This window comes from Pyrgilauda ruficollis, unplaced genomic scaffold (assembly GCF_017590135.1).
Source record: "Pyrgilauda ruficollis isolate IOZ18807 unplaced genomic scaffold, ASM1759013v1 scaffold22, whole genome shotgun sequence".
Classification (NCBI taxonomy): Eukaryota; Metazoa; Chordata; class Aves; order Passeriformes; family Passeridae; genus Pyrgilauda; species Pyrgilauda ruficollis.
In genome coordinates this window covers 5151926-5176276 of record NW_024521428.1, presented here as the reverse complement: position 1 = coordinate 5176276, position 24351 = coordinate 5151926, and the positions used below count along the sequence as shown (strand labels likewise).

The following is a 24351-nucleotide window of genomic DNA, read 5'->3' as shown; positions in this document are numbered from 1 at the left end:
CATGAGAACATCATCATGAGTTTGTGTTTCAATTGCTGCTGGAGTGTGAGTATCAGCATTAAAAAGAGCTAAACTTTGATCACTGTGAAATCTTACATTAAATTTGTGCTTATTTGTAACCACTGAAAGCAGTCACACACAGGCTGTGTTTAACATATTTGTTCTTTCATTTACCAAAAGGTATTTTCACATCAAAACAGTGTCATCAGCTGTAATATACAGTGTATATTTGCCCTTCCATTTCACAGGGAAGAGATGGAGCAGTTTGATTTATTAATAAACCAAAGAGCTTTTGCCATAAATCAGAATCCATCAGCTTTTTTTCCTTACGTAAACTACTATTCTAATTGGATTTTCACTCCCAGATATTATCTGGGTAAAGACCATAATCACATATTTCAAATTAATTGTAACAGAACACAAATATACCGACAGATTTAATGATAAAGGACTTTTAGTTCCGAAACTGAGTCATAAATGAAAAGAAATCAACAAACAAAGGAGGGAAAAAGACAATATTGCATGGTACTGATGGGGAGGTCAGGTACATTTAGTTCTCTCTGATCTTGACAAGATCCGTCTTTTTTTGTGAAGACTTTAGGAGATTTAGATTTAAGGTACTTTAGGTACTTTAGATTTAAGTACCTTTTTTTTATCTTTGCTTGTGAAATATCAACCTTCATGGCAGGTTTTCTTAGCAGAAAGGGAATTCAGCTGCCCAACTGTTCTAGAAGGTAATGTGTCCAACCTCATTCTGTCTTCTGAGTTCAGCAGCCATACAAAACCTGCATTTGATTACATTGGGCTTTATTATTAGGTGTCTCTAGGATTCCCTCACAGACATTCATCAAAGATGTTAGGATTTATTTCTTCTCTTTTTTAAGACCATTGAATGAAATTTTGTGCTAAATTAAATGTGTTATATATATTACATTATAATAAGGAGAAATGTTCCCCATTCCATCCAATTTATAGATGCAGTTTAAGTGACAATGGTGAACATTTGTAGATTATTTTTCCTATACTTTTTATTTTTTTCCTTCTGCCAAGGAACATATTGGGGCAAGGAAGGAAAAGATCATCTGGGACAACAGGCAGGTGTTATTTCTTGCTAAGGCTCAGGTTCTTGACTGCCAAGCTTGATGTAATTTGGGGAGTCTGATTCTCAGCAAATCAGTCCCAACTCAGAGCTGTCCTTTGTTTTTACTACTTTTTTTTCCCCCTTGTTTACAAGCTGAATTCTGCATGTCAAAATTTTTCATTCCTCCAGTGGGCTGTAGCTGTCTCTAAGTGACAGCCCATTTTCACAGTTCTCTTTATCATCTCGTGTTTCTTGAAAATACAGAAAAGGTTTTCAAAAGTCTCAGGTGTGGGTGGTTTGAATTGTCACATATATAGTGTAAGTCTGTCTTTCTTCCAGGTGTAACCAGCAGAAAAAAGGAGGGTGTTGGTTTTGATCCTGACATATCCTCTAGTTTCTTTTATCTCTTACTCAAAATCTGGTTTCTTTCACCTGAGTAGAGTCAACATCAAAATACCCCAGAGACACCTGTGTGTTTCAGAGAAACTGGCAATAAGATTGTGTCTGTCCTGTGATTACTGATTCTCAGTCAACCATTCTCACAAGTTTACTCTAAAAAGTAGTGGTTGGGGTCTCCAGCAGCTCAGCAAAACCATTATATAATATAACATACGAAGTGCTGTCACCATTGAAACCTTAATAATATGAGAATTCACGATTAGTTCTTTGCTTCAAATGCTATGCGAAGCTGTTTTATGAAAGTCATCCTCATTGACTGAGATAAACAACCTTCTCTGTAGCACCAGGATCAGATATATCTGCTTTCAATGTGTAGTTTGAGCTAGCAAAAAAAAGGAGAACCTTGATTTTTATTTAAAAAAGTAATTCTGCTGTGATGTGATGTTTTTCCTCAAACACAACAAGGTGCTAACTACAGATAAAGTTAAACAGTCAGCAACAATACCAGTTTCAGAGTAATGAGCTAGACAATCAAGAAGGTTTTTAAGTGATAATTAAGAAAAAGTTATTCTGCTATATGTGTAATTTACTATAGTAGACTAATCCATCTCTGTTGGCATAAAACAATTAAGAAGGCTTGCTAATATTTCAAAAGCTCATGTTAGCTTTTTTGATAATTGGCAGTGTATTGACTTGTATTGTTCTAAATTTTTGCTGGCTTCACTGAACATGAAGGATAATGACAATGTTTAAGATTTTGAGATTTTTCAGGTAAATTTCATTTTTCCACTGCAGACCAAAATCATTTGGCATATTCCAGTTGCAGAACAGAAGTGATCCTTGTAAGGGAGATTTTGGGAGGCATCTTTGGAATTTTTTTCCCGAGTCCCTTTGATTTTCAGTGCCAGTGGTCTGCATCTTTGCTTTCATTGCCTTTGGAAAAAAAAATGGACTTTATAATATTACAAAAACTAGAAAAGAAAGTTATTTTGGACAAAATTTTCACATTTTTGCTCTAAATAATGAACACTCTTATTATTCTAGGACTCAGAATTTGACCCCTTGAAGTTCACCAGTGTGATTGAATGTGAGAAGCCAAACAATGACTTAAGTAGGTTTCGAGGTTACATGTGAGTATTTCATATAGTATCCTTCAGTATACACTTCTCTAATATGGAATAAAATATATATATATATATCTGCTTGTTTGCTTTGTGCTGTCTTCTGTAAGTTGCATCATCATCTCATCTGAATAGGGCTGCCTATTTAAGGCTCTTTTAGATGATCCTCTCTTCAGGGTGAGATGGGAACCTCATGTTTCCATTCCTTAGGATGGATTTATTTGCTACCTTCAATCAGCTTACACTATAGAAATAAATGTATGAAGCAGTGCATTTACAGGCACTCTTCTCCTATTTCCTCCATGGATCAAAAAAGCCCATCTGGAAATGGGAAGAAATAGAAAACTAGTCCAAGAGAGGCAACAAACAAGCACAATCTGTTGTACACTTTCATGAAGATGGGTCTGTTGAATGTTTCTTTTAATACATGTGTCTTACGTGTTCTTTCTTCTATTCAGATAAAATAATACCCGTGTTTTAATACATGTTCTTTCTTCTATTCAGATAAAATGAAATTATTGGCTCACACAGTGGGTATTCCTGTGCATTACCACATCACCTATGCTCACTTGACTTAATTCTAAACAAACAGAACTACATTAACAGGGCCCTCATCTCTGGCCAATCAGTCCTGCTCAGAAACAAATGTTTTAATATGTGCAAATGTTTTAGGATTTGCTTCTTATGTAGACTGGTCTGTACTGTAAAGGTATGTTGATTGTGGTGGCTTAGGAGATGCACTCTTGCATGACTTATTTTTCTACAGTCTGTTATAACCACATGGAGAGTGAGAGCCCAGGATACATAATTTTTGCCCAAATTTTAACGACGGCAGTTAAACTGACACTAATTCCATTTCAAATACAATGATTTACCACCCATGTTGATTAGGAATGATAAGCAGTATTAAATTGTGTAAATGTCACAAGGTAAATTGCTGGAGCTCGGGGAGTTTTTTATAGTGATGCCATTTACCACCATAGTTACTACTCTCAGATGTCACAGATTGTGTAGGATGTACTGTCAACTGGTGTAAATCAGGACAGTTTCTTTAAACTACAAAAGTTGTAGTGTGGGAAAATGTGTTCCTTTATTTAGCAGCACAAAGCTTTACAGTTCATGTGAAGAAAAAAGTTTAGTATTAGACATTACTGCATGAGGGTTTGTAATAGAGAGCCTGCTCTACTGTAGACATGCCATTTCCAGATATGGAAATGGAAAGTTTGGCAGCTTTTCTAGTACACTTTATATGTGAATCTTAGTCCCCAAAATATTGAGCAGAATACTGTAGAAAAGATGCATAAATTTTTCTTCCATTTTATATTTACTTATTTACTCCATGTGGAAAAGGCCTGTGACATGTAAGTTACAGAACCATTTGAATTACATAGCAGAAAACATGGTATTATCTTTTTGATGACTATTGTTTAGTATTGATTATATTTAATCTTCTTTGTATTTTATAGTTTCACAAATGAGGAGAATATGTTTTGACACAAATTCTGAATCTGGCAAAATCATCAGGTGATTTCCACCCTCTCATCAGCTATGTTCCAAGAGATTTACAGCTAAAGGCCCATGGGCCATTAGAATTAGTGAGTGGGGAACAACCCCTCAAAAAATAAGTTCTCAATCCCCTAATTTATCACAGAAGTAGGCTTTTCCCCCCACTTTTTAGAGTTCCTTCATTAGTATAATGGAATCAGGAGTCTATTTCAAATCATTCATTAACAAGATGAATAGCAATTAACATATCTAAATTGAAACATGTCATTGTCATGTCAAACTCAGATCTTAATTCTTGTTCAAAATTTTACCAGTAGTTGCTGCTTGAAATAATGGATCAGATACCTACCAGCCAATAATAGCTCGACTGAAATGGTACCAAAATATTAAATAGTAATCCCATGAAATAATAGACTGTCAACAGATCCATAGGTAAAAGCTGTGCTGAAACATTACTACCAAAGTTTCCTAGACATGTTGACTAGGTTTTAATAGGTTTCTAGTTTTGATTCAGATTTTTTTTTCCTGTATGAAATGTGGTCTTTGGTTTTAATGTCAGTGCTGAGAAATCTTTTAGGAAATAGAAATATTTTTGTGTGTGTGTGCTGTAAACATGTAAAAAAATCTGTTCTCCACAGTTTTACTGAAATAAAATCACTATAGGTAGCCAATGTAGCATGGAAAAAAGGAGACATGATATTTAAAAAAAAAAAAAAAAGATACTTCAAAATGCATTGAGATGGGCCTAGCCCTATCCTATATCTGAAAGTGTACATGTACATTGCTGCATCTGAATTTTTCAGCTGTGTTGCCACAATCTGCATTGAACACACTCAGGGTGTGCAGATGCACAGGCAGAGACTACCAGTTTTATTCAGGTGCTTGCTTTAATTCTCTTTTGCAGTTTCTGCACTCCCAAATAACTCAAGCACTTTCCCTCACTTTTATTTCCCCTATAAACATATTCTGTGTAAGAAGAGTAGAACAAAACCTAACATGCCCCCTGCCCATATGTGTCTAGCCAGATTATGTACAGTATGCATGGCAAACATTCAAAAATCCAATTCCAGGTTCCAAAAATAGCCATATTTGCTTTAAAATCTTGTTTGTACCTTTTTGTGTGTATATGGGCAAGGGAAAAAGAGAAGTTGTAATTGGGAATCTGACTTTTCAGCTTTTTGAAAATAATAATTTTATTCTTAGAAAAGAACATAAAATTTTATCTGATCATACCAAAATAAGTATAGCTTGGAATTGGAAGAAGAAGAAGAAGAAGGAGATGAATACATGTGTGTATTTCTGTTTCAAAGGTTGTCCAAATTAATATAAAACCATGTTACAACTTTTTTAAGAAAAAACAAATATAAATCTATAGTGATGTCTCTTTAATGTGCTATAGTAATAGCTCCACTCCTGGAATAAAAAACCAAAGCAACCTCGACTAATTTTCATCAATTGAAAGTCAGGAAGTTTCTGACTGGTAATGTTCACTGATATCATGTTTAAGATTGTTGAATATTTTCTTTGGGAGTGTCAAGCCTTGGAAAGTAATGCCAGCTCTACCATTTCCTTTGTAAGACACTTGATAAACCAAAATGTGAAAGAAACTACTCTCTTTTGAATACAGTTATCATTGGTTACCTTGTCATTTAATGGTGGTAGACACATAACATGTTAAAACATAATAGAAAGCTGAAGCAAGCTACCATCAGGGTAATTTTTGCATTGCTGTATTAAACCATAGGCTTACTTCTGTATAAAGACTTTCAGAGTGCTGTAGCATAATAGTAGTTAACTGCAAATGATCTGCTCACTTCTCCTAATTTGTGGTACATTTGTATTTTAGATCTGAAGGTACTGCATTTTTGCAGTGTCATTCATGTGAGAAATTGCAGAGAAAAAGAGCCTTGCACCCACACTTGCCAGTGCATTTCCTCACGGCTTAGCCTTTGCATTCCAGGAATCTGAGTGGCTTCAGCCAGACACTGTTCTAAAGAATGACAGAGCAAATCTTCCTTCTTTGCCTGTAACTTACACTGGCCAGAATCCAAAAAGGGGAAAAACAGACTCTTCAGCCTTTGTAACAAGCTTAAGGTTTATAAATCTGCAGGGCTAGAAATGGGAACTAGGCTGTCTGTTGACCCAGACTCAAAGTTTACAATTGGCAGGTTTGTTATTAAAGTGAGCAGTTTTATCTAACTCTAGTTTTCATTACTTTTTAATCCAGACCTTTATGTCTGCAATTTTTCCTTCCTTTTATCATCTGTGCCCAACTGTTTTATGTGTATGTTGTGTTACTGAGTCACTGGGAGTGACTGGAGACAAGAGGCAAATTGAGTTTCCTCCAGCCTCTACTGGCTTCTTTCTTCCAGATTTTGATTTCATCCATGTTTTCTAAAGTTCTTGTGAGCAACAGTTGAGTTCTCTGACTTCATTTGGATATGGGAAAGTAAAAAGCAGTACCAAATTCATGTAAGGATGAGATGTGCTAAGAAGGCTCAGCCTGTGGGGGAGAGCAGTAGATTGGGGTTTTAACACCTACAGGTTAACTTCAGATGTTGCACAATTGTTTTGGAGCTGTTTTGTAAGCTAAGATAGTAAGAACAAATATATAATTGTATGGGACAAATATACAAGTAATAGTATGTGACGTTTGCCATGTGCAATATACCTGGCACAGTCCACTGTTCCTGTGAAGTGTAAAGAATTAACAAAGGTTATAAAACTATAAGCCAAAGCAAGTACCACTTAAGTAGGTTTATCTCTAAAAATCCCATTTATTAACTGGAATCATAGCTATCATTTTGAAAATTTATTGGAAACTCAAACATTCTCATGATTTATAAGAAAGCCTAATGCAGAATTTAGCCTTAAAAATCAGAGGAATGACAGAATCCTGGTAGCAGTGTAATTTTGACAGTATGGAATCATTAAGAAATTATTTCCCATAGTTCAAGCACAGACAAATTGACACCTACTGCCATTCTGCCAGAGGGATGTTGGGCAGCCCCCCAACTGATGCCGCTTTGGCAAAAGGTGAGACAGTGGGTTAAGGAGGTTTGCTGAAAAGAACAGAAGTAAAAGCTCTGTTCTCTCTGAGACTGGCAGGGAGGATGGGCTGAGCAGGGGAAGTTGTCTCCTGACTAAAAAACCACCTTTGACTTTCGTGTCAGAATTGCAAATTTGGTGTTATCCACTTCTTTCTTTCTCTGTTTCTAGCCTCTATTCAGATGTTATCACTGCTGCTGCTACCTCAGCAGTCAAACCCAGTGTTTTTTCTCCATCCTTGCAGAGAAAAGCTAAGCATACTTATTGACATACCAATACTTTTAATATATATGCATATATTTTGAGCAGAGGGTGGGTATAATATACTGTGCTGAACTAAAAAAGGCTGTATATGTGTGTGTATATACACACAGATACATTCTGCTCACTAAAAGCTTTGACTGTTGAGGTTATGTAGCATAACCAGTATTACAGAATATTCTGCAAGTAGTCCTACTAGACTGGGACAAGTACAAAGGACTCACCAATGTGAACCTTTTCTTCTTACAAATCTCAGAGTATTTGGTGTAGTTCCTAGGCCTGGATCCTAGAAGTATGTACTTAAATTACAATTTTGGTCCTCATTTAGAAAAAGAGAAGAACCTAAGAGGGAAAAGCATGTATATATAACCCAGATGTGAAGGCTTAGAAAATAGGAAGCAAATAAAAAGAACTCCACCTTTACATAAAAAGGACAATTTAAAGCCAGTTTGCAGATTTCAGGGGACAGAGAATTTTAAGTGCTCAAATCCAGGTAGACTTGGTAGATTTGGTGTTGTTGCAGCAGCACAATGTTAATTTTAGTGTAGCATATTGAAAGTGTGATGATTTTGATGGTCTGAAAGTGAGGACATTTAAACAATTCAGATTTGCTTTAATCTTCTCTGAGGCATTGGGATACTTCGATTGATAAAATGAAATTTTATTCATTTGAAAGTGGTTTTAAATTGTTATTTGTCTTTTTTACATAGTAAAAATTCTAATATAATTTTTAATTGCTATTATTTTTTATCATTTCCCTGTTAATTCTCATAAGGCTATTTTCTGTATTTCTCTGTCAGCTGAAATTTCAGTTAGTCCATGCCTAGCAGATAATAAGTTGTAGTAGAAATGTGACTCCATTCCATTTTTCTCCTGTGTTTTGGTGTTAGTCAACAAGAATCCTCAGGGTGCAGGCCATTCTTAGATAGTTGAAGAATTGTGTTGCCTGATAGTTGGTGAGAGAGTTCTGAAAATAATTTCTCTTGTTTTCATTGATACATGGAATAAAAACATGGAATATTTTTCCTTTTCTTTTCACTGAAGTCATGTGTCTTATCCCTGGCACATCTTCCTTAGTATCACTACTTCTGAAGCACAGTCATTTCCCAATTTCACCATATTGCTTTCTAGGATTTCTTTAGTAAGCACATGTGAATAGTGGGTTAATTCTATCCAGTACACAGCTGCTTTGAGGTGGACTGGATTAACTGTGATTGCTCAGTCAGTTTACACACGCACAGGAAGTCCAGTGCATTTTCCAAGCATTAGCTAGGCTGCACACATGCTGTCGATTTGGCCCACGTGTCTCTAGTGAGCATTTGTCCAGGACATTTGTATATCCAACAGCAACTGGTGCTGCTCCAGCTGGGCTGCTGCATGTCGGGGATCCTTGGGTAAGTCATTTCAAAGTTGAACAAAGGAGAACCTTCCCAGGAGGAAGATGCAATGAAATATTTTGCCATCAAACTGAAAAAAGTTCTTAAATGCTGAAGATGTTTCCTGGACTTGTTATATTACAAGTAAGATGTAACAAGCTTGATGTTTTGACATGCTGTGTTTTGTTCTGTTTTTAAATTTTCCGTAGTATTCATAAAAGTGGAAAAAAGGATGGACTGTTCAAAGAGAATCTTTTGTTACGTGGATGTACCATTAGAAACACAGAAGAAGTTGCAGGAATAGTAATCTATGCAGGTAAGAGCTGCTTTTCTGTCTTATAGGGCATACCACCTTTTTGTAGCTATAAAATAATAGCCAAGTTCCATATGACATGTTTGGTGCAATTCTTTCTGCAGGCCATGAGACCAAAGCTTTGTTAAATAATAATGGACCACGTTACAAGCGCAGTAAGCTTGAAAGGCAGATGAATGCTGATGTCCTTTGGTGTGTCCTCATACTTCTTATCATGTGTCTGTTTTCTGCCATTGGTAAGTGTTCTTTACTAGTAGAAACACTGCTGTTTAAGTTAAGTATTACACTGTCTTGGGATTCATGTGCTTAGCTTTATCAGAAACGTACGTGTCTTTCAAAACATAAAGTCCATACAGCTGTCTCCATTCTTATTTTTGTCAAAAATTAAAATGTCTTGATGCACAACCTGATCAAAATACCTTCTTAATCTCAATTAAATATATGCTATTAGTACCAGAGATCTGAAGGCTTAGATTATACTCCCCTTGATAGCATCCAAAAATGTCAAGCCCAAAAAAGCCCTCAGTTTATAGTAGTCCCCTCAAAATTACAGGTGGCAGAGTGTAACTTGTCATTAATCAGGCAGTAGAGTAATTTATGAGCAGAGAGTAAACAAAATCAGCACAGTGATATTCCCCAGTACTACTTATTAAATTGAGGGCACAGTGCACGACATAGACTCACTGTCCCTAAGGCTGCAGCCATAACATAAAAGAAGTAAGCAAAAGTCTGCATAAATCCGAGCAGAATATTCTCTAAACTTCTGGAAGTGTTCAAGGAAATGCTGCAGTTCAGGTTATGTCTCCTCAGGCCTTTTTGCTGTTGATTTGTGAGAAAGAATTGAGTTTTACATTTGGCACAAGAAATTATTTTTTATATATGGCATGTGAATTCCATTTCCTTAATATTTGTGTGTTCTGTAATATTTGCATGTGAGTCATATGGCATAAACACCAGAATGTTTCTTAACAACCATGGTGTAGTTTAATAACAATCTTATGCCACTTTAATATATCTCTCTGTGCCTTTTTCCAGGTATTGTTAAATGCTTAAAGATGAGTATTTCCAGCTGCGAACCAGCCAGCTTATTTGTTTCCACTGAGTTCATGACACGCTTTTGTAGCGTTTCAGTGTTGGGGAGCCCAGTCCTCAGGGCTGAAGTGTCGTGGTGGGGCTTCACAGCAGGGAGCTACCGCCTGCAGCTGTCCCCTCTGCCACTGCCACTGTCCCCAGAGCAGCAGCAGCAGCGGGTGTGTGCCCTGTGAGTGGCTTCAGCCCAGCTGGGGCTCCCCAGAGGTGGCACTCAGTAGGTGACAAGTGCACCTTCCCTTCTGTCCCGTGCGCTACAAGGCTGGAAGCCGCCAGCAGAGGGCCAGAGCAAACTGCTCGAGGTGCTGACAGCCACAGACTGCTGGGCAGGAATTTGCTGGAGCCCTTTGAGTTGCCTGGTGCTCTGCAGAAATCAGACCATTTTTGCGCCTTCTGTCAATAAAGTATAACTGGAGATATGACACTTAATTCATTCGAAAATCTAAGGGTATTATAAAACAAACCTTAATGTAGGTCATTCTCAGTGTGGAGCTTTCTGTTTTTGCTCTCAAGAATAAAAATATATGCATAAATATACATCATGCGTGTGATCTCATATTGGTACTATAGGGTCAAAATAATGTGCTCATTTATGTGTTTTTATTTTTCAAGCACTCAGTACTGGGTTTATGCATCAATATGTAAAGGATCTTGTCAAAGAATGACTTACAGAAGATTACTTTTAAAGTAGACCTTTGTCCTTTATTTCTGATTTTCAGAATCAGAAAATTTTTCACTATATAGTGATAGCTTGAATGCTTTTCGTTGCAGAAGAATTCTTCCTTGTTTTTTACGCCTTAAAAACATCAGGCATACCATTTTAGGGATTTCAGGATTTTAAATCTTAGTGCTGTACTTAAAAAGGCAGCCTTCTGTCTCTCTAGCAAGAATGTAATTTTCCCAAAACAATAAAAATCTTATATTTATTTAGTTATCAACATAATCAATTTAAAAAAAAAAAAAACAACCAAAACGTTTTGAGCAAGACCTAGAATTTCTTTTGCTCTTCATTCCTCAGCTTCCATGCTGTTGACTCCATTGATACTGTTATTTCATTAGTTCTGTGCATGTGGTGGATATAATTCACACAGTAAAATTAAAGTTTCTTCTAAAGCTAGTTTACTGATAGCTGACTGGTACATACATCTAGTGCAGTCAGTTGAGTTCTTTCATTTTAACACACAGCATATCATTGATAATTTTCTGAAGAAGTGTAGTTTTCTTTGGTGATTACAGAAACAGTCAAAACTAGTAATTTAGACTAGCCAGCTCACTTTATTTAGATAAAGTTATGAGAAATTAGTCTTGCATGGCTTAAAGACAGCCAAAGCCCTTTCTCAAACCCCAAATCCCAAGGCAGAAAAACCCAAGGCTTTAGGGCATTTTTCAGAAGTCATGCAGAATATTTGAAAACAAATAACAATTTCCCAGAGAACTCTTAAGAACAAAGTTATACCATAAGCATTTTTGCTTGGAGTTAATTTGCTTTTTTCTGTCTGCCAATTTTTCTGCAGGTCACGGTCTGTGGGTGTGGCAGTATGGTGAGAAGAAGAAACCAATTTTTGATGTTCCAGGGCCCGATGGCAAATATTTGTCACCTGTTTTAGCTGCAGTATATTTATTTCTGACAATGATCATAGTGTTCCAGGTAATCAAGTTGTACATGCTGTCACCTCTGTTCCTAGTTGGCTGCAATAAAATTATATATGTAGTACTTGTTTCACCACTAAGGTTCACCACCACCATGTAAGAAGCTAATCAAGCCCTAAAAAGATCCTAGAGGGTTGTAATCAGTAGCACAGGGTCTATTTGGAGATCTGTCACTAGTGATGTCCCCCAAGGTTCAATACGGGGCCCAGTGTTGTTTAACTTACTCACCAATAACTTGTATGAAGGGCAGATGCCTCCTCAGCAAGTTCACTGACACCAAGCTGGGAGGAGTGGCCAATAGCCCAGAGGGCTGTGCAGCCCTTCAGAAGAACCTTGGCAGGTTGGAGAGAATTCTCAGAGGAGGACTGCCTGAAATTCAACAAAGGCAAGTGCAGGGTTCTGCACCTGGGGAGGAACAACCCCATGAACCAGGAAACAAGCTTTACTCTTCCTGTCTACCCGCTGTGAAACAACACCTCAGAGACTGAGGAAGCCACTTTGGGTACAGTGTTCTGGTATGAAAATTAATTTTATACTTTTTAACAGTTTTTCAGATATATTTCTCTTAGCAAAACCATATGTCAGCAGGTAACAAACTATGTTAAAAGCTTCTTGGTCCTGAGGAGAAATATATTGAATGGTGAAGGTGGTTAAGTTCAGAGAAGTAAAAGAACCTCATGTCACTGAGATATATGGAAGTTTGCCTAATGGGACACTGGAGGAGGTTGCTTTACTGGAGATAGCAACTTGTTTATAAAAGGGAATGAAAAAGACTGTAAAAATAATTTTTACCCTGAGGGATTGGGTTATGATATTGGTTAAGAAAATTCACCACTGATTTCTTTAAACACCTACATTTCACTGTTGTTTTTGTTTAAATGACCATATTCACCACCCACAGCCATGCTATAATTTCTCCCGCGTATCTAATTCAGAAAACTAAACAATGTATGCAGTCAGGAATTTCTATCCTGAAAAAAAAAAAAATCTGCAGAGAAAAACTCAAGTACAAATTAGGTATTTTCTGTGGTTTTGACAATCCTCAAGAAACAGTTGAAAGTCTTTTCATGTCTCCTTCTTCAGCACTTATAAAATGTGGTCTTCATTCAGCTAATTTGCAGTACAAAAGTCAAGGCCAAAGATACTGTTCCTATGGAAAGATTAACATTTTTCATTTTGTTTCTTGTATTCCTGCAAAATGAATTTGTAAAGTCTATTATTTATGCAGAACAATTTTATTAAATCCTTTCACATCTACAGTATTCTGATTGTATGGTCTGATTTGGGTTTGGATTTTTTTTCTTTTCCTTCCCCAGCTAGTTTAAAGCTCAGCTTATTAGCCTAAGAAATATTTGCTTCTGTTCATGTTTTGATAATCAGTTTTCTAGACATAATAATGCATTCCAGCTCTGCAATTCACCATAGGTTTTCCTCATCTAACACAGTAAATAAACTCTTTAAGCACGATAATAACTTTAGAGTGGATGTTTAAAGTAAATAGCCTCTTTATGTTCCAGTCTAGTACAAAGTTAACTAACTTTAATAATTGATTGTGTCCTTGCTTCTGTTTTCTCCTAATTCTCTTTCCTTTTGTGTACTCTAGGTTCTGATTCCAATTTCTTTGTATGTATCTATTGAAATAGTTAAAATCTGCCAAGTATACTTTATTCATCAAGATAAAGATTTATATGATGAAGAAACAGACTCTCAACTGCAGTGCCGAGCTTTAAATATCACAGAAGACTTGGGTCAGGTGCAGTTTATATTTTCAGACAAGACTGGGACACTTACTGAAAACAAGATGGTTTTCCGAAGATGTACTGTTTCTGGAATAGAGTATTCCCACGATGATAACGGTGAGCTCATGGTTACATTTTCTATCTAACAGTTGTACTTTGGGCAAACTGAAGTAGTCATAAAAGTTGATGTAATCTTAAATCAAAAAGGAAAACAAAAGAAATTTAACAGCTGTTGTCAGATCAGTGTAATTCAATGGCTGTGTTCAGCCAGCAATGACAATCTTACCAGAGTGTTCTGTAATATATACAGTATGTTTCGAGACATTTAAAGCTTTTGGGTTTAGCTCCTGATGTAATAAAGCACTTGAGCACATGGCTGATGTAAGAAAATTGAATGATGCTGCTGGTATCCCACTTCTTTGGTGTGTTTGAAGTATGCAGTGTAAAATAATGCTTTTAAGCATACAGCCAGATTAGTGTCTGATTGAATACTTGCAATGAGATTATCCTTTTGTACTGAGAAATAAATGCAGACAAAGATGCCAGTTTTCATATTAACAAGAAACATAATCTGATAGAATTGCATATTTTATGTTACTTTAGTCAGATTCTTATCAGTGCTCCTGTGTGAAAAGTGTCTGTGTCAGGTATGTTTGCTCTATGAACACTGCAGTTGAGACAACATTCACATTCAAGTATCAACCTCTTAAAACAGTAAAAGATTACTGTTTTTCACAAGGCAATGTGAGAGTTGTCATCCCTGTGTTATTTCTTCATCCTTTTAAAATTATAATTTCCTATTTTATGATGTTTGTAACTTGTGTTATTTTTCTCTAGCATACTATCATTATCATTTTTGAAAGAACAGATCTTAACAATTAAAATCATATTTCTGTAGGAAAATATTGACAACTGCAATATTCTTGTTTGCAAAAAATAAGTTTCTTATTCTACACAACACATAAAGATCTCTTCTTAAAGAACACTACAGAATTTCAGCTTACAAATAAGATACAGAATAAGATAAAGAATCAAAATAGACTGGGAACTCTAAAACATGCTTTAAAAAGAGGACAAGATCTTAAACCGGAAAAAGATATTTTGAAGTAGTAGATTGTTGGGGTTTTTTCTCCTACTTTAAAGTAGTACTGAGACCTTAAATTTAAGGCACTTTTTTTCAAGAAACCAGACCTTTGGGTAGTGTTATAAGTGTTACGGAAAGGACTTAGGGAGAACCTGTGACTTTCTACCTCTGTACACCTGATAAGAAAGAGAAGGGAATTAGAACTTAGAGTATGTTGCTGGATTCCTAAATCTGATTGTGACACTCTGGTTATTTATTCTTTTTTGCTTCTTCTGTGCCCTTGATTGTTTGCTTGTTTGTACTAATTTAAAAGTGTATTCTGTTCCTCACAAGAATATTATTGACAATTCAAACAGTGCAGACAGAGTATTTTTATGTGCTTGGTATCATCTGATGATATATGTCAGCTGAACTCAGGCCCTTAAGTTTGAGTGTTGAATGTTCAGATCTTTTTTCTTCAGATTAGTGAATTTAACAGAAATCTATGTTTGTGCATGCTTTCCTCTTAAGATTTCATATTACAATATAAAAGTTAATGAAAACAGAGTGAATGTCACTACAAACAAAAGTGTCAGATACATAAACTGATCAATTTTTTCAGTCATTCTTTTCACCTATGGCTTTGTTTGGGCTTCATTGTAACTCCAGTCAGTATAAAATTTATGACAAATATAACTTTTTAATTGACACAATATATGTTTTTGTTCTTTTGGGGTTTTTTTCCCTCTAAGGAAAATAGGTCTTTCTCTATGATTCTTTATATAAATTTTGATAATTTCTATTTATTTTGTTCTCTATAATCAGTATAAATACCACAATAAATACTATTCTTCATTCAAGTATTTTGTTAACCCTATTCTGCAGTTTGATTTTATAGCCATCTGTTCTTTTCTGCTGCTGAAGCCTTCTTGTTTAGATATGATAAAACGTCTATCACAGCTTTTTCTGGTTTTAGGGCATGCATCAGCAACATTTCATTGCTGTGTGCTTACTTGCAGATTATTTGTCAGCCACTTTTCTGTGTCTTATACCAGAGTATCTGAATTTCCTGCTTATGTTAAAACTGATGCCATCCTGCTCTGCACCTCAGGTTTTGATGAAGATTTAGTGAAGTAGAAAATTCTCAAATCTTTCCCTTAGGGGATGATATGAGTCTGGCATATATGCTAGAAAGTCAAGTAAAATGCATTTGCCTTTTTTGATCTGTTTCAGAGATGACACTACATCTTCACATATCCAAGTATTTTTTTCATGCACAGTAGTTTACTATTTGGAATCAAACTTCGAGTAGCACTTTATATGAAGAAGTTAATTCAAAATTAGTGTACATGGGTCAGGATGCAAAGCTGTTGATAACAGGTGATTTTCCACTGTAAAAGTAGATGTCTAAGGATGGAAATAACCTTGCTCTGAGCTCTTTGGTTTAAGTTTGTTATTCTGCTACGGTGGGGTAGCAGTGCCTGTCATTCCAGTTGCTTGACCCTGCTTATGATAAGATCCTGTTTTCAGTTTTGGATAGCTGTACAAAACTTTAAACTATTCTTTCAAATTTGTCATGCCAGATGTTTGCCTCAGGCATAAATTTTAGGAGAGAAATTTAGTTATAACAGCACCATTCAGCCATATCCAAGAACAAGGCTAAGATGTAGCAGACTTTTTTTCCCATGGCAAGATTTTCTGGCAAGTTTTCCGCTGAAGTCAGTTGGAGGTCCTATATTCTTGGGCTAAGCCATGCACACACACAGAGCAGGAGAGTTACGTCTACACTGGCAAACTGAGGTCTGAAATTTCTGAACTTTTGAACTTTCATTCTCCTTTAAAGCATTTTTTTCTGCATAATCTAGGACTACTGCATATCTGTTAATTACTCAACCAACAGATTGTGAATAGCCATCATAAATTTTCTCTATGCTGCTTTATAAGCTCTTCTCCCTAAAATTTATTCAGAGTTATGAGAAATTATCCCATTCTTTTCTGTTCTACTTGTTACTATACTGCATTTGACATTGTCATATCTCAGTTCCTTGCACTCAGGGAGTGCATTAAGCAATGCACATGAATTCCCTGCCATGTAGATTGATCTTTCCCCTTCTTCCTCTCTCTATACATGCAGTACACAATTTTGAAGGGTTGGGGGCTACTTTAAAGGTGTGTGTTCAGTTTGGCATATTTGAGGCAGCATGTCTTTTTTCTTGAATGGTGGGAGTATCCTTTTTTCCTTAGAAATTCATGCCACAAAGCTGTATAAATTCCCCATGTGAAAGTTGAGCTTTATGATTATGAAGAAGAGTTCTGTTTTGCATCAAACATGGACATGTTAATTATGATTTTCATCACAGAGGTTTATGCAGACCTTATGCAGAGTTGAAGCAATTATTGCATGCTTTAACATAAAAACAGAAACCCTGAGCAAGACAATACATTTTTAGGTATGGGAAGCAAGTTTTCATTAATGTTCTGGAGAAAACATTTTTCTCCAGAATTCTCTATAACCTCTAAGTTCCTTATGATAGGTGGATGGTGCTTTGCCTAGGAGTATTGCGTTGTTTTAGTCTAGACAAGAGGTGACAAAAACATAAATAATAGTGGGCAATAAATTGCACTAGTGTGGGATAGCATCAGCTGAAGGTAGTACAAAGTATTACTCATAGGTTCTGCTATGCAAAAGCTTAGCACTGAAGAGGAATCCAGGAACGTAGCATACATAATAAGAGTTCCATGATGGAAGCACTATGAAATACTCATCACTGTTGAGGTCACTTACCATATTTTGGTTGTGGATTATGCACTGATTTGGATCAAACTATGGGAATTTGCACTGCACATTTAGTTCCTGTGGAGACTATTGACAAGGATGGGATACTAGTTACCTAATTGCTGATATTTGCATGGAGGATAGTAATCTGATAAGTTTACAATCACTGGAGAAAATTAAACATTTGGAGGATGTATTTTATCAGATTTTTTTTAGACATCTATGGTGGTTCTCTAATATGTTCCTGTTTCTCTGTGGTGTAGAATTCTCTGTACAAAGAAAGATAATTCCTACCTCACATCTGTATATTATCTTCTCCAAAGGTTTTTCTTAACTGTCAGAGTGTTAATTCAGGAGCAGGGTATGTCATGGACCACTCTCTGTAGAAGAATGATTGTCCCTTTCATAAGTGTCTTGGGTATTTACAGAATACCCATTGGCACTACACTCTGCTTAAATCCCAGAATTACTCTTCCAATCAGTACTACCTTCTAGCCCAAAAGAATGTTAGCACAAAAGAAGAGAAAATGTGTTGTTTCCCTACATGTCAAATTGCATGGCCATACCAGCACTCTTCATTCAGGCTAGGAGACGGCTCCTAATCTTGGAGCTGGCCATGCCCCAAGTTTGCCTGCTAGTCACAGAGACAGTAGGTGCCCAAAAGCCCACTGTGCTTCTGAAAGTCCTTACATGATTTAGCTACAACCAGATGGTCTTGGCCTGACATTTGTCATAGTTGTTTTCCAAATGCTGCATTAATTACCCTCTTGCCTATGGGATGTGATTTCTGTTTTTCTAGTTTTAGCTACCCATTGTATGAAGCTGTTGACAAAACACAAATTGAATCTTCTGAATACAACCACAAAGATCTGAAAAATCTGAATTTTTCATTCTTTTAATTCCTCCCACTTCCTTCCAATGACTGAAAGAACTATAGACAACATAAGAATAAGAGAAGTTTATGGAAGTGAAGCTAGATGATAAAAACCTCAGTGATTTTTTTCTTGTTTAACAAAGTTTCATAATCACTAAATCTGAGAGAGAATGAGTTTCTTTCTACTGTCCAGTTTTTCTTGATGAAGGTTGGCTAGCAACTGATTTTTACAGGAAAATACATTATGTTAAAAAAATCTTTCCTAGTTCAGGGGGCTGTTTTGTAGTGGAATTTTCTTACTCTTTTTGTGTGTAGTCATGAGAACATAGCCTGCATAGTCCAGCCATATTAGAGAATTACTCTTTTTTTAAGCCATAGAAACTGAAAAATCTTTTCTATAAATGCAGTAGTTGCTTCCAAAGGGATTTCTCATCTGCCACCTTTAAAATCTGATGAGCTTCAGAAATCAGAATAGTCCATCTAGCCTTTCCTGGAAAGCTGAAAATCTCTAGCAGAACTGGGTGCTTTAGGCATTCTGTGTAGCTTTTTTGTAATTTCTCTTTACCTTTCTTATTCTTTTTGAAAATTTCTAGTTGGTAACTAAGAAGAGAGCTGTATGAGCAGATGTAGAACTCAGTACATAGGGAGTGCCCCATTTTAAATCCTGTAAAAGACAGAATAACTCTCCCTTAGGGACAAGTACTACTTCTCTCTAACCATATACCTACACTGACAATTTCTCTGAAAAATCTCAAGAAAAAAGGAATAATCTCAGTTTCTGAATAAAGGGTTCTTAATAAAGGACTTAAGGTTTTTAAGGCCCTGGGGATGTCAAAAGGTTTGAGGAGGGGAAATCTTGGTGCTTTCTTATCTCAAGGCTTGCTTTTATGGGCAAGTTCTTGCAAAGTAAATTAAGATTATGTTAGCCAACTTGTACAAATTTATAGCATTTTAGCTGCTTGTCTCAATCTTTATGTAGACACTAGAGTGCACTTCAAAGTGAAATAAACTGGCACTTATAAAATAATAAGGAAATAAGGTGGTGTGATGGTGTAAGTGCTGCACATACAGATTTACTTTGTGACAGTTCAGTAGCAGCCTTATTGACTGGTTTGAGGCAAAATGGAATTTTTCCATGGTGAAATAGTGCCCCCACAATGGCAGCTTAAGTATTCTGGCTTAAGGGGTCTGCAGTTTTATGCTGCTTGAAGAGAAATTCTTCACAGGTTCCCAATCTCACATTTCAAGTTAGTGGAACACCTGGATGTGTGGCAACAGTGTCTCTGTCAGCCTGCAAAATGGACTCCTTGTCATAGAGCATATATGGCATGAAAGGTAAATCAGAAAAAACAAAAAACAAAACAAAACAAAACAAAAAACAAAAAACAAAAAAAAAAAAAAACCAAAATCAAAATTAAATTAAAGAAAAGAATTTTTAAAATAAAATAATTTATCTTCCAGAAGATAAAGAATTTATCTTCTCAATACTTGGCAGCTACTACAGGAGTTTTATTTATAGCTTCCTGCTGTCTTATGAAAGATAAAAGAGGGGTAATGGAATAAGTATTAACTGTTGTTTCTTCTTTGTGTCATAAATATAAAGTGAAGTACAGGATAGTGAAATTTGACTTTCATAAATTGCTTGCTGTGTTACCAAAGTTGTTTGTGTCTTTGCCCTTAATAAGAAACTGGATAGAAAAAAAGATCAAGGCCATCAATTTTCAGTGCTGAAACTGAAAAATATCCCACAACAATGTCTCTCAGGTTATAGTGTTCACAGGAAAAGGTTCTCAATTGGAGGGAGCTGAGTGGGTGGAGAGAACAGCATGTTCCCAGAGAGGCACGCACTGCACAGCTGAAGCAGTGTGAACCTTAGCCACAGCATAACGATTAAAGCGGGTTTCATTATTTCTTTAAACTCCTCAATTCTTGCTGCATAATGTGTAAGACTGCACTTGAGAAAATGTTGAAAGGTGCTCAGGCTTGTTTTTTGTTGTTGCTGTCAGGTTTCCCTTGGTATAAACTGAAATAACACCATTTGTATCAAAAGAATTGCATTTGATTTCGTTAAATGAGATTCTAGTCTTGTTCCTACTTTCCCTTTTACTCATTTTTCTCAGGGGCAAGGACAGTTAAATGGATGTGTTACAATAAAACCTGTATAGGGAGCAAGAGATAGCTATTATTATAGAGACTAAAAAGACCCACGCTATCAGTGTAATGCTAATAAATAAACTGCTGCATTAGGAAACAGCTTTTGCTATGTTGAATAAACAAAATATGTTTAGGTGTAATGCGAGAAAGAAGAAAGAGCAATGAGGAATCCAGAGATATGGTATGCGGGCATAACTGTGTATTGTACATAAAATGCATTCTCTGCTTAACCATAGAGGTTTTTATACAGAGAATAAAATTATATTCAGGATCTTTGAAGTCTTATATCTCAAGACATATTTTCAGAGCAGAAACCTAAAGTAGGTTTTTATTAAGGAAAATATATCCTTTTAAAAAAACCTCTGCTTGGAAGGGAGTTGGACCAACTGAGTGGCACATTTTGCAAAGCTGAAGTAGTTGTAAAATCCCTTTACCTGTTATGAGAAGAAGTAGCTCAGATTTCTGTCTAGCATTCAAATCTCCAGCATCTATGGTGAAAATACTATCCCTGTGGCAAATCCAAAGTTTTCTTATGCTTTGCCTGAGAGTGGCCATGTCCATACGTGACACCAGCTCTGCTTGAGACTGGTTTTCCTGCTGAGGGCTCTAGAGAAAATGAACCACAAAAATGTTTTTCTTACAATTTCTTAAATCTTAAATGTTGGTAAAGCGTGGAAAACCTTACTACTGTGTCATCTTGAGCAATATTTTTTCAGCCTGGCATTAGCAGCATGTAGCAAGGAACCTGCAGAAGATCGTGAAGGCAGAAGTTGCACTGCCTGACTGGGCAGTGCCCTCACACAGGCCTCATCCTGGGGTGTGCACTCCATCAAACCTCCACAGCGGAGAGAAGGACAAAACCCCTTCAGTGTGATGCTCCATTCTGGTTCTTGAGGCATCATCTTAAATTAACATACTGTGATATCCACATGGCTCCCTTCCTTCCTTCCTTCCTTCCTTCCTTCCTTCCTTCCTTCCCTCCTTCCTTCCTTCCCTCCCTCCCTCCCTCCCTCCCTCCCTCTCTCCCACTTCCTTCCTTCCGGGCCCTCAGTGTAGACTGCTTCTGGTATAGACGAGCCTATGATCAGTTGAATTAAATTCACACTATAGGGATCTGTATTTCCACTGGGAAAATACACAGAAGGTTACAGAGCAGAAGAAAGTGGGAATTAGTGGGCAAGAGTGATAGGAGAGGTTAGAACTGCACTGGCCCAAAGCACATGAATGAAATTGCAGGGAGCAGCCTTTGGAGGTGAAATAAACTTCATTTACTTGCAGGTCATTACCATGCAACAGAAGGACAAAGGGGACTGGTGACTTCTCTAATTCTTTGAGCTGTCCTGTAGGTTCTGTAATACAAATCAGAGAACTTGGCAGGTACTGAAAGGATAAGGCAGCAGTGCTGTGCTATTCTCTTGGAAGCTGTGTGGCTCAAGGAGCAGCTGCCTTCACTGCAATGAACGTGATGTTGCTCAACCTCTTTCCCACCACGTGACACAGAGGAACGTGCATCCCACCAAATAATGCTAATGAAGGAAACTCCTCAGTCATTCACCATTAGTCTACATCAGTCTCAGGACCTGGGCTGCACAGCTCTATTCAACCTGTGGGGCAGAAGTGAACTGCAGTGTGTCCTTTGTGTCTCCAAATGTGCTATGGTCCTTTCTGAATCCATGGTCTGAATTTTTTGCCAGGAGGAGCCAGAGTGCAGTGGAGGAATTGCATATTGGCACAGAGTTAGAGCAGTGACTAGGTGAGCAGTCACAGCCAGGACTGAGAAACTCCCATTCTTCAGACAAAGCCCATACATGTTTCAAATGTAGTTGAAAAAACCTCTGATGCATGATACTGTAGTGATAGAGCTATCACTGTGTACTGTGTGTGGTCTGCTTTCAATTCCTCCAGCTGCTTTTTGACAGCTAAAACATGTTTGGAAATTGCAGTGGATAGTGAGGGTGGGTTTTTCTTTGTTTGTAAAGCTAGCTAAATTAAAAGCAATCATGTGCCAAACTCACCCTATTATGCAAGATTATTCTCAGGAAGTATTTTGAAATAATTTCTTTGTTTCTTAAAGGCCTGAGTAATTAACGTACATCATAGTGATTTATCATTTGGTATTAGGAAAATCTAATTTGTTACACTGGAGAACCGAAACAAACTGGGCCACAAGTATGTAACTTGTACTGTATGGTGTGGATTACTTTGAAAGCATAATGAAAAGCTTTTCAATGAATACATGATGAAGGAATAAATAGATACCTGTTGGAGTGGCATTTCCCTGCCTAATGAATCACCCAGATTACTAAATGCTCATGGTCTTTAGGAATGAAAAAATATGTTGTACATGAGTTAGAGCTAAACAGCCTGTCATTAGAGGGGCAGGATTCCACAGCTGTTTCACACCTCTGCTTTGTTTCCTTTTTGATTTCTGTATATCCAACTGCCAGGATTGTTTTCTAGCATAATTGGCTTGGTTGGATTCTTCACTGAGGAAATATTCATCTAAAATATATCATTTGGAAGAACTCTTTCATTCTGTGTAAACCAGGAATTGTTCACTGCAGCAGATGGTGATAGGAAAAAGTGTTGCTGTAGGTGAGGGTCCCCTCTTTTCATACTGCATGCTGCATTGTCCTGTCTCATGCAGAGAAGAAGGGACAGGCTCCACAGTGGTTTTAACACTAGGCTAACAGTCAAGGATCTGGGTTCATGTCTCCACTCTGCAGCAAATGGCCCTGACATTAAGCAAGGCTTTTATGCTGTCTGTAACCTCTGTGTGTAAAACAAAGGCAGTAGTTCTCTGTAGGCATGCTGTTCTGGGTGCATTTCAGGTGTCAGTAACTGGTACTTAGTAGTAATAATACTAAGTAAAGTATTTAAAATACTTTATTTTAAATTTGTGTTGGAAATTACAGGAAAAATTTCTGGATTGTTTATTTCCTACTCAGATTTCAAGTGAAGACCAAATTCTTTGGTTGATTTCATCAGGCAGAGCTAGAGAATAGTCTTCAGGGATGCACTGAGTTACTGCAGAGTCTTAACTGCCTTTCAGAGAAAATGTGATGATAAGGGAGGCCGCCTTTGCATTGTGTTACATTTCTAATTATGTTATCTGCATCCTCCATTAGATGCTACCATTCAATTAAGACTACACTATATCTCCTGGTAGTGGAATTATTCATTGTTACTGAGAAAGCACAGCATAATATTAAAGTCAGATCACCTGAAAACCGTGTCACTCTCCCTCTTTCTTTCTAAGCTGCTTTTAACATACGCAACATTTGTCCCTCTTTGTTTTAACTCGATAGCCAAACGCTTAGCGATGTACCAAGAACCTGATTCAGAAGAAGAAGAGGCAGCCCCAAAAGGAGGAACTCTGTCCCAGCGTGACAGTATCTGCAGCCATCAGAGCCTCAAAGTGATACACAGGAGCCAGAGCACCAAAACCCACCGGCGCACGGGTAGCAGAGCTGAAGCAAAAAGAGCAAGCATACTCTCGAAACACACTGCATTCAGTAGCCCAATGGTAAGTCATGAGAACTAAATGCACAGTGTGCTGTATCTTGTTATAGAGCCATGTCCTGGAAAGGAGAAGGTAAAGAAATCTGCAGAACATTCTGTGACTCTTTATAGATTTCATCTTGGTGATTTTACTTCTGTAGTCACAGCTGTTTGTACAAAAACAATGAAGTGTTGGCATAGAACTTACCTAAATGCCTTGTCTGTGTGAATAAGCTGAAGGTAATGACAATCTGAAACATTGGTTTGAGTTATAGTTTGAGTTTGGAAAGAAAATGTATGTCTTCCTTTTATCTACAGAAGCTGAGAATAGCATTGAGATCAAGGACTTGAATTTTTCTGCATATGCAAATTCTTTTCTCTTTTGTCAGAGGATTTTAAA

The 24351-nt window shown here is 36.9% G+C and overlaps 1 protein-coding gene across 1 annotated transcript in view; it reads left to right on the top strand.

The window, feature by feature from the left end:
* The window catches only part of ATP10A (ATPase phospholipid transporting 10A (putative)), a 110124-nt gene that overhangs the window by 58192 nt on the left and 27581 nt on the right, over positions 1-24351 (top strand). The window contains exons 3-8 of the mRNA XM_041468592.1: positions 2525-2610; positions 9002-9108; positions 9210-9341; positions 11709-11842; positions 13448-13700; positions 23759-23976. Of these exons, the coding sequence (XP_041324526.1) occupies positions 2525-2610; positions 9002-9108; positions 9210-9341; positions 11709-11842; positions 13448-13700; positions 23759-23976 (930 nt within the window). The remainder of the gene's footprint in view (positions 1-2524; positions 2611-9001; positions 9109-9209; positions 9342-11708; positions 11843-13447; positions 13701-23758; positions 23977-24351) is intronic.